At 32.4% G+C, this 12,545-nt stretch overlaps 1 protein-coding gene across 1 annotated transcript; it reads left to right on the top strand.

The window, feature by feature from the left end:
* Positions 1 to 5,073: 5,073 nt before the first annotated feature.
* On the top strand, positions 5,074 to 11,777 carry LOC127839527 (uncharacterized protein DDB_G0271670-like; the record flags this gene model as incomplete). Its single annotated transcript, XM_052367917.1, has 3 exons — positions 5,074 to 5,124; positions 10,917 to 11,285; positions 11,379 to 11,777. Coding segments are annotated over exons 1-3 (819 nt in total), but the record flags the coding sequence as incomplete, so codon positions are not given.
* Positions 11,778 to 12,545: the final 768 nt, after the last annotated feature.

Genomic DNA, 12,545 nt, shown 5'->3' on the forward strand with positions numbered 1-12,545 from the left:
GTATTCTTGATCAATCATATAAATATTATTGTGTATGTTGACATAAATAAAAAGCATAATAATAAATTACATTCATCGGAATAAACCAAAGAACGTCACCCATTAATACGCGAAAGGAAGTAACCATGGTTTAGGAAAGGCCAGTCGGAGCCCGAACTTTTTTTTCAGTTCGCGTAAAACTATGCAATAAGTGTCCGAAAAAGTAAGTTTATGTTTATTTTGCATATGCAAATGAAATGAGATGTCAGACATAAGGGAAATCAATCGATTGTGAATGCTGATATGTAACACTCAAGTGGATTATACTATATATTTTTACTAATAAATGGAGTTTTCTTGTAAACAGAAATATTGAAAAACCGACAAACAAATACTCAATCTCTACAATAGTGTTTTTTGTTTTTTTAAAAAACAGTTTACATTTTAAGTTAAGATCTCGGAGTGTATATAGTAAAAAAATTTAGCGAAAACTATTAGTCTTCTTATGTACGCGAATAGTACTTCATAATGTTTAACCGTGTATGCTATTAACAAATCATTTAACTTTTTAATACTTGCAAAATTATATTTTCCGATGCATTTACCATTTGTGGAGTCTTTTTATTAATTTTCATTCAAATTAAATAACATGTAAAACAAATAGTACGACAGGTAATTTTGTGTGGTCAAACTGGTTTGTGGACACTACGTAATTTCAAACATTTCATCTAAATGCGAACAGCTAATCATTATATGGTGTCATGAATCCCTTAATCAGTAATACTGTCGCTAATTTATATAAAATTTGGACCTAGATACGATATATTGCACAATAGTATCGATTAGATGAGAAGAGCCCCGAATACAACCGAATGATATAATTACAGCCCGATTAACTTTCGACTTCTAACTATTTATAACTTCATATTTATATTCTGAACAAATCCGTAGAAAACGGGACGTGTTTCTTTCGTTTGACTTCGATGGCCACGACGTATTTTGCTATTAAAGGCACAAAGCAATTCACTTTAATAGATGCACTATGGTATTTAACATTCACTTTAATACATGCAGTATGGCACAAAACCTCGTGAATAAACAGGGACTTTTTCAAAGTAAGGTTACTAATCTGACGTATCAGCAAGATGATCATTCTTTAAATGGATAAAATAATCTGATGTGTATTAACACACACAGAAAGGAAAACCTATACTAATTAATGTGAATGAAACAACATATATCTACACATGAATTATTAAAGCGATTATTAAAAAGGTGAAATATGTTAATAAAAATTATACTTATTATTATTACTACTACAACTACTACTACTACTACTACTACTACTACTACTACTACTACTACTACTACTACTACTACTACTACTACTACTACTACTACTACTACTACTACTACTACTACTACTACTACTACTACTACTAATACTACTACTAATACTACTACTACTACTACTACTACTACTTCTACTACTACTACTACTACTACGACTACTACTACTGCTGCTTCTACTAATTCGCCATTTTAACCAATCAAGGGTAACGACATCGAACTTCAAATAATCAAACAAACTAATCAGCACTCACTAGCACAGCTATATCGTTTTAGATCTATCATCAATTTACACAATGAAAATGTTTATCAAACACATCTTGTAATCAAAAACGAACCGGTATTATCTACACAATTAAACAAGATAAATACACAAGTGTTTTTAAAAACATGCTTATTTATTATCCCGCGAGATTAAAAGTATCAATGGCATCTCTTCCAAAAGATCATGAAGTAAGGTAACACCGATGAGCTTAGCTAATATTAGGCTTAAGTTTCCCAAACGTGCAATTGCTAGCGGAGGTGTGACGGATTGTCAAGCTCCTCTTGTTCAACATCGACGCTATCACAGCAATTCAATTCGAACAACGCAGACGTAAGATGAAAAAAGACCTTGTCAAATAAATCGGGTTATCAAATGCTTATAAAAAATATATTTGATTGTATATTTGTTTATTACTAGTCATGTTCAGTAAAAATTAACACATTTGTTTTATGAATTGGTCGTCATTTACTCTTGCGCATACAGTTCTTCTCCCTCAAATCATGTTATACTGACGTTTTGAAACGGCTGCGTACATACTAAGTTTGATGAAAAAGATAATAGATGCGTAAAACACTAACCAATACAACGGATACATCATAATGCTTCCAAAGCGTGTATAATCAACACGGTCAACACTACGCTTAAATAAATCGAAATGCCTACTTAGATTATTTTGTGGTTATTTGAATGATTTGCCGTTTGATCAATATATCAGTATAATCAAAACGGACAACTAAGCTACAGACACTAGTTCCCATGTAAACTACCTCACCAGTACTAAATGCACACATTAAACCTGTTAACGGCCCGACGCGAGTGAAAAGGGTAGTGTGGGCAATAGCTGTATAAATAATTTAACTAACAATCACCATATCACTAGCTATGTGCCCGAAATAGGAATCGCATCAAACATGCGATGTGCAGATTTATAGTCTAAAGCTTTTAAAACTGAATTCACTAGCCAGATCATTTTTGAATATTTTTTGCTCAGCTTTGTTTTTGTATAACACACCATCATAACGGCATCCGCCATAATCTCAAACTTTTCATTACTATTTCAATTTAAACAAAATGATAAAAAATAAAAATTGTAATGATACATGGTTATCTTTGTATACATAAGACGATTTTATTACCATTACCGCATAGCCAATTACGTACATTTGAACAGACTTTTGTTATTGTGAAAACATATGCAATTCTTTAATAAACTTGCACAATGAACATCTGAAAATACGTTTTTTTAATAACGTAACTATAAGCATTATGTTAACATTTATAAAATACTACGCACATAACAATGATAACATATACGAACATAACATACTTCTACTACAACTTCTACTATAATTATTATTATGACTATTATTAATATTTTTATTATAAATATTAGTTTAATTATTATCATTTACATTTTTATAATTATTATTATTATAATAATTGTTGTTATTATTATTACTAGCATAATTATTAAAATATTTTTAACATTTATTAAAATAGTAATACTTGTAATACAATAATACATTATTATACTAAATGCATTATAATTATAACAACAATAATGATTATTTAACAACTACTGTCTATGAATTTCTTTGCCGCATACAGAACACATTCAAAGTCAAATGCTGTTTTGTGAAATGCATTACTAATTTAAACATACTTTTTACAAACTAGTACAGATTTCTATTACCATTTTCCGATTGCACTTCATTTATTAAAACCAAAAGTGTTACGCTTGTTTAAAAAATAATTTCTATCAATACGCCAATACGGTCGTGAACAGTGTACATTAAAAAACTGATTCACAATAACGCTGACACAAATAACAATTAACGAAACCGATACATTAACGGATTTCTTCGATATAACAGTTTTCATACTTCTAAATATCAGCTTTACACATTTGCCTCCACGGCAAAAGGAAAACATGGCATTAACACATTTTAGAAAAAAAAATCAAATTAAAAAAACACTAACCATTATTAAGCTGCGGTATAACTGTTTCAAAGTTCTTCAGTCACAGTTAGGGCAACGCAGGACCAGAACAAGTGACTGCATGGCAATATTAGTCCCGTTTTATAGACGATTTTGACATTCAATACAGTGTGTTACCAAAACAAACTTTCAAACAAACGCGCATGCTTCCACGGTTACGATCTGACGCGCTTCATTTCAATTCATTCCTAAATAACGATTTTGACCTCGTTTAGATGTCAAACACTGCTTTATGCGGTGTATGGTTATTGCGTTTGCTTTATATGAATGCTTAAATGGGCATTCGCATGTTTTGGTAAAAAGACAAAATTAAACAAATATATTTCAGATTCTCACATTGAGTTGAAGTAATAATATTTATGTGGAAACTGAACATTTACCATGCTCTAAAATATCAATTATATGCATCGTTTGCATTCTTTTGTCGCGTTTGCTATGAAGTCTCGTAATTAAATCATTTGACAGAACATTATTTAGTACGGTTTATTTGTTTACATAAATAAATAAGTTTAAATATTAGCCAAGAGCAACGTTGCCCATCTCCTTCATACAAAACCCTATTAAGCCCAAATTCAAAAACTCAACAGATTTAAAAGAAGGTGGTCTCACCTCCACATTATTGTGTATTTCAGTGTTCTGTGAGATTCGTTCTTGTGCCGAATAGATGAACAATTGGACAATAGCGCAAACAATATAGGTCCTCCTGCTGACACAACAGTAGCAACAGTTGTTTGCTTTTTATTTTTTTGCATAACAAGTTAATGCCATACACCCTTTTTAACATTCTATTTACATATTTTAAACATGTCTGTATCAATTGAAACAATTAAAAAACATGTTAAAACTATCAACTATATCTGAGTCAGAAAATATAAGGTCAATTTATATTAAAATACTTTCTACCTTCAGTATTATTATAAGCGAAATACATAACATGGAACTATATAAAACATGTAATAACATGGCCATCATTGTGATATGATACCCAGCATGTGGCAACGGACTACGAAAATTGCTTTATTAACATATTTTGTACCAAACGCCTTTCAAAATATTTTTATTGGGAGGCTATCAGCACATATGTAATTAAACAGAACACGGAATGTATATCAATGGCATAATACAATTTGTGTCGATTTCGAAATTGTAATTGCTATATAACAGATCGTTTCGTGGGGAAATCAAACAGTGTGCCTCTTTGCAAACATTTACAGTTATAATTGGTAAGACCGCGACGTCTATTTAAGTGCATGCAAATACGCTTGCAATTATTAACGGCAATCGTTACATGGGTTTGATAAAAAAGCTTTATTTTCAGCAATTTGATACGTAACTCTCAGCAAATATTAGATCTCGTAACAAATATAAGATGACTAGTGTCAGGTCCTACGATATGGCTACGATATTGCTGTCAACATATTACCTTGGGGCGTGTTTGGTAGTAAACGGTTAAATTCGAATATTAACGACCCTAATACCGCATGGCATATATTAATGTGAATGCCATCACAAAAATAAATCTTAAAAAACAATAATTGTAAAGCTTTGATAAACGAACCCATATTCACGTATCAGTTGACAATCAACCCGGTTAACTGTTGATTTATATGTTGTGTAATATTTCAACTTTTTAAAATAGAAATCCCATAAATTATGTTTTTCTTCAAATTTAATATATGAAATTATTACTATGTATAATAAATAAATACTTTCAATAAACTAGTACACCTACCACGATTTCCTAACGAACGCGTATTTTAAAACAGCATGGAGATTTACTGGTCTCTATGATACATATAGGTATATATTTTTCCTGGAATTAGTTGAATATATAATGCAACCCGAGCGACTATTGGTGTTTAATTTTTTGTAAACGATGCAGATGGTTTACGGACCTACAACGCAATGAAACATATACCTGTATTCTGCGTATCATTTAATAGACGGATAAATACAATCCCATATTTTTAACGACAACAACAGAACTTTCCAAAGTATTCAATCGTTTCGCGTTGAATCGCTTTATAACTTTTAGGTTTTCAAATCGTCACAAGATCCATATAATGGATATTTTAGAGCATGGAACATGTTCAGTGTTACGATTGCCTCAGAAATATCATAGCTAAAACGACAATTTGCAAATCTGTAAAAAAATGTTGTTTTTTTTTCAATTTACCAAAACGAGAAAGGGCCCATTTAACATAATTAAAAGCACGGTCCGAGATACTTTTGAAAATACATAAATCCCATATGCATGTGACTAAACTTAATTAATCATTAAAAGGGAACATGACACATTCGATAGATATAATTCATGATTTAATATTCTAAATAATTGCAACTTTTTTAGATTGATTTTATAAATGTCATTTCCCAATGCGGCTTTATCTTGATTTTTCCCACGCTACCAGAAAGTACTGATGCCTATATATAACTGATACCATAATGTCGGTCGGTAGAACGTTCTGCCAGTCTGTTTGTTAGACATTGCATGAATACTGACTTCTATATATCAATTGATTTTCAAACAACACGACACGGTTGTTTCGCTCTCAAGTTGAAAGAACGTTGAAGGTCACATCATATTTAAGTTAAACGTAGAATGAATGTCGAAATAAACTATGACCAATCGTATAGTTCACTACAATGGATTAAAATATTTTGAAATAATATGAATCAGACCATGATTTTAAGCAAGACCTCGATAAATCATGAAAATGACAATGTCAAACCTCAGATACAATTATCGAAATTCAGCCTTAGTTGGTAAAACATAAGTGGTTCTACGTGTCCGTGCATTGACGGATTATAACTTGGTTGACACACATAATGTACTGATCCTATATATGTAATGGCCATGAGTTGATGTTAAATATCAAGTGCATTCTTGCTTAGTCGCGTGTTTACTATATAGTCTCGTAATTAATTCATTTGACCAAAAATGTGTAGAACTTTTGATTATTAACACATATAAACCTAAGTTATAGCAACGCGCAAAGTTGCCCCAGCCAAACACACACACACACACAGAAGAAATAATATACATCCCTGCAACAAGACAGTCGTTTAAAATGAGCATGGTCTGCCTTAATTTTAAGTGTTATCGTTTGCTAGTTGTGTGCGCTGTATTGTTGTGCCGAATTGAAAGGGAATAAACCAATGGCCCTGAAAATGCACAACCTCATGCTGTCACACAAATAACAAAAAACATCATATTTTGATTTTTTTATTCAATATACTGGACTTGTCTCTCTCCACCAATACATTAAGGAACCATGATCAATCGTTCAAATAGATGATTATATTAGAGTAAGAATAGTAAATGACAATTTAAAAAAATATTGAAGCGAAACAAATAAAATGTAAATATTTCAAACACGTCGATACATGTTCAAATTCTTCATTAAATTACACAGATTGTTGAAAACGGACGACACAATGGAACATGTTAATATAAAATGCTGACAGATGATTAAAGAAAACTTCTGAATTTGCATATATTATTATAAATACAATGCTTGTACCAACGTATTGCTTTTTTGTCTGTTAAAACGAATACTGGCGACAAACGATATTTAAACAGAATACCGACTAAACAGCAATGGGATAAAGCAACAATTGTCAATGTAAAACATTAATCACTAAATAACATTAGGGTTACCGCTGAGCGGGTTGGTCCAATTTTCCTATATAAATTAAACATGTTTACCCTATACAAACATTAATACTTGTATCATGCGTGTCAACCAAATTCATTTGTTTGGAAACTAGTGTATGTCAACAGGTTTGCAATTATACAACGCAGCAGTAAGAACTTGTATTTGATAGAAAACAACACTTTGTTCATGTTTCTTCTTCAATATCAAATACCAATCTAACAAATAGCAGATGCAAGCGTCCCAGGTCCTGCGGTTGTGTTCTATCCATTGTGTCAATGAATGCTTTTTGTGCTCAACAATATAATTTAAATATAAATTATCCTATGTATAAATAGGCATGTCATATCTAGAAGGGCATGTCAGTCCATCCATTTGGCCTATTGTATTTTAACATCTAGATGTTTGTATATCATGCAATAAATGAAGAAGCAAACGCGTTTGATCCTTGAAATATTTAAACCTTTAGAAAATGCAATCATATACATGATGTTTTATTAACATTTGATGCAAATAATTGTTGAACATTGTTTGTTGAACAGGCCCTTGTGAACACTAAGGGACTTAACCACATGTTCAATCCAGAGATTATTTTTAAAACAGCGATTTGCTTGTGCCTAATACACAAGACAATCGTTTAATTTAAAAACACAAACCTCTTATGATTGTTATCGTTTTAAGAAATGCATATGGTTTAAATAACATGCTATGCAATGCATCATAACTCTGAATTAAATTTACAATGCCTACTCGTTGGATTGCGATAGCTAAATGAATGCACAGTTGCTGTGTGGTAAGAGGAGGGAAATGATGGTTTTTGTTGATCATCTATAAGCCGATACTACTACAAAAGTTATCTTTAAATCAATGTTATACACGTCGTTCTCAAAGAACAGTAGTTGACGATTATACTTTAATTAAATTGTTGATTTTTATAAAAGGATGTAGCATTGAACGTTTTTTCTTCTTTTTTATCCAATGCTTTCATGTTTTAATGACTCACAACCGAAAATTAATGTCCGGTTATCTTGGACGCTTTTGAATGTCATTAGATACCAAAATGTGTTTTCTGTCCTATTATGTACTTTGTAAAAGTATACATACACATTTGTATAAAGTTGAATATTCCAAAATGTAATTATTCGAGTTATTCGCATCACCTAATATAGCAACTAATTATTATGTATAAACTATATTACGACATAAATTCTTATTACTATTCAATACGTTGATGATAAAAACCTCAAACTATGAACATAAAGTGATCCAAACTTTTAACACCGCATTAGAACGGTCAATTTATAGCTGTTGAAATTAAGGGCGGTGCGAAGAATAGCCGAACATCACACTCACCAAAAAGTTAACTCGAAGCAAAACACCGACTATAATTAAATGTTTATGTCAAATTGAATGTCGAAAAGTGACGCGCGAATGACATAGTCAACGCAATATGTGGGTGTTATGGTTCTCGAATTTCCATGTTTATTAAGTATGTAAATATTTCTTATAGGAAATGAACATCCACTGTTTCATTGCAAAGATATAATGCTATCATTTTCACGTGTGTGCCTATGTACAAATTAAGAGAGTGGAGTTTAACTTGTTTTAACAATTACCGTTTGTAACATATATTTCTAATGGAAACTCTGCATAACAAAGTGTAAATTGTTAGTGTTTTGTTTTACTTTAATAGTGTTGTTTTTTTGCGTGTGAATGTTTTATGGAAACATGTTCGACGATTGTGTGACTATCCTTTGTATTATATCACGCTTCAACACACATTTTCTAATGGCCAACTTTAAAAAACCAAAATATGATTTTGCGTGTGTACATATCTGTCAGGATTTTCCATTTACTCTTTCTACATAATGCAAACTTTAACATTGCAACAAACGTAGTACTGACGCACACATCTTTGATATTAAATCAATAAATTGTAATTGCCTGGAAGAAAATAATATTATTTGTCTCTTAATTAAAAACCATTGTTTTCACGCATTACTAACGTTGTGATTAATATTGCAATAATGCACCTATTCTTACATTCGGATATCATCTTTGCATATAATTATACTTCATACACAGAAACTGAGCTTTATAACTAACTTACACAGACGTAATAATCTTAGAATCAGGTGTAAAAGACTCATGTTTTCTGCAGAGTATCTCAATTATCTTAGCATTTTAGTAATGCATCACGAGAATCATACAAAGAGGATAAGAGATATTGAGCGGACAAAAAAATTATGGCTCGAACTTTTGAAATTAAAGTACGACATTACCCTTGAGGCAGCATGACTGAATTACGCCTTCTGCATTTCGTTTCCATCTCTGAAATTGTGAGGCACATTACAGTCATATCCGTCAAATAATAAGTGTGAAATTTAATGGATACACAAGTGTTACGGACAGACAGACGAAATGGCTGAGTGGCGAAGCGACTGACGTAGGAAAATTTCTTTAATCCCAACACTACTTTACTGAAAAAATAGTTCCATATTTATACGCCGAAATCAAGCAATCTTTGTTATATTTTTTCATTTAATGCGTTTAAGTATTCTTGTTATTATCTCATTGTGGCGTATTTGTTCGGTAAACAAATACAATAATTCAAGCGCCAATGTGGATAACAGTAAATGAAACGTAATGTACTATCCATACCAATCAGAGCAAAAAAATGCATACAATGACCCTTACAGCGCGGTTTAGCAAAATACAAAGTGTTAACGAACGATCAAGGTCACAATTGGACACGCGAACAATATGAACATATTGAAATATTATCACTAAAATGATTAACCTCGCAGATGTACGTTAAAGGATGATGCTAAACATGTTAAAGTATCGTGTTTTCCTATATGAACTCCTAATTTGTCAAGGTTATTGATTAAAAAGATGGTATGGGCAAGATGAAAGACTCGATTAAGCACGTATTCGGAATAAAAGTGCCAAGAATTTAAAACAAACGTAAGGACAAATATAACCTACTCCAATCTTTTGCGCATTCGTTAATACCATTGACGCATTGTTTCATAGTCACATTTACTCAATTATTATTCAATTATTATCAAGATACTTAGCTGTTCCAATGCATTCTTAGATATGATTAGCATTTGGTAGCATTTCTGGCACTTTGTAAAACTTCCGTTTATCTTCACTTCAAATATGATGATTTACTATAATGCAAACTGAAACACATTTTAATTCAAATGTAATGAACATTTTCAAAACGTTTCACCTAGTCAGGCTTGTATACACATTATTAGAAATACAAACGGACAATGGGCTGCCAATGCATGATGTTTGCACATTGTATTTAATTGAAACTTACATCATTTATTAACTTCAGCTTTTAAATAAAGAATAAACCATCGAACCATACCATTGCATGTCGGTATCTTATAGTTATGCATATTGCTGAATAAGCGGGTTTCTCACATAAAAAGATGACGTTATTATATAAAGGGACTGCAAACTCACATCAAACACTCGACTTTTGTCCCCATGAACAATTATATAATCAGAAACAAAGAAACCTTCAAGCGTGTATATTATTTTCGTTTTCTAATATAAGGGATGTTTCAATAAGCGTACGGAGAGTCCGAGAAGTTTAGAACGTGCTTATGTACATCTTTTTCATCGGTATATTTTAATAAATCATCAAATATGTTTTGACGTCATCATCATCATCATCCTCCTCCTCCTCCTCCTCCTCCTCCTCCTCCTCCTCCTCCTCCTCCTCCTCCTCCTCCTCCTCCTCCTCCTCCTCCTCCTCCTCCTCCTCCTCCTCCTCCTCCTCCTCCTCCTCCTCCTCCTCCTCCTCATCATCATCATCATCATCATCATCATCATCATCATCATCCTCATCATCATCATCATCATCATCTTCTTCTTCTTCTTCTTCTTCTTCTTGTTCGTCATCAACATCATCATTATCATCATCATCATCATCATCATCATCATCATCATCATCATCATCATCATCATCATCATCATCATCATCATCATCATCATCATCATCATCATCATCATCGTCGGCATCGTTGTAATCGACGTCAACGTCGTCATCATCATCGTAATCGTCATCATCATCATCATCATCATTAATTACATCATCGTTATCATCGTAGTCATCGACGTCATCGTCGTCATCGTCGTCATCATCGTCATCATCGCCATCATCATCATCATCATCATCATTATCATCATCATCATCATCATCATCATCATCATCATCATCATCATCATCATCATCATCATCATCATCATCATCATCATCATCATCATCATCATCATCATCATCATCATCATCATCATCATCATCATCATCATCATCATCATCATCATCATCATCATCATCATCATCATCATCATCATCATCATCATCATCATCATCATCATCATCATCATCATCATCATCATCATCATCATCATCATCATCATCATCATCATCATCATCATCATCATCATCATCATCATCATCATCATCATCATCATCATCATCATCATCATCACCATCATCATCATCACCATCATCATCATCATCATCATCATCATCATCGTTGTCATCGTCATCATCGTCATCATCGTCTTTATCATCGTAATAAGCGTCATCATCGTCGTAATCGTCATCATCATCATCATCATCATCATCATCATCATCATTATCATCATCATCATCATCGTCGACATCGTCATCTTCGTCATTATCGTCGTCATCGTCGTCATCGTCATCTTCGACATTATCGTCGTCATCGTCGTCATTATCTTCATCGTCAGCAGCACCATCATCATTGTTATCACCATCATTATCACCTTTCTCTTTATCAGCAGCAGTTACAACAGCAGTAGCATTATCGTCGTCGCCTTCATCATCATCATCATCATCACAAATATCATCATCGTCGTCGTTATCATTATTAACGTCATCATCAGCAACAGCAGCAGCATTACCGTCGTCGCATTCGTCTCGTCGTCCAAATAATAACTTTAATCATTGTCACAAGTATTATTATTACCATCATGATAATTATAATAGTTTTCATAAGTATCATCCTCCACCTCATCGTATTGTCATCATTATCATAATAATAAAATTAATCATTATTTAATTTTCTGTATCACTATCTTCATTCTTAAATAATACAATACACAGTTAAATGTTTTTTTACAGGTTTAGATCAACGGCACCATTGTCTCGTTTTAGTCTTACTATCACAAAGCTGCTCAGACACTGTCCTGAAAACAAAAGATAAGCACAAGTGACTGTATGTTTAATGTTAAGCAATTAAACAGAC

Source organism: Dreissena polymorpha, chromosome 7 (genome assembly GCF_020536995.1).
Source record: "Dreissena polymorpha isolate Duluth1 chromosome 7, UMN_Dpol_1.0, whole genome shotgun sequence".
NCBI lineage: Eukaryota > Metazoa > Mollusca > Bivalvia > Myida > Dreissenidae > Dreissena > Dreissena polymorpha.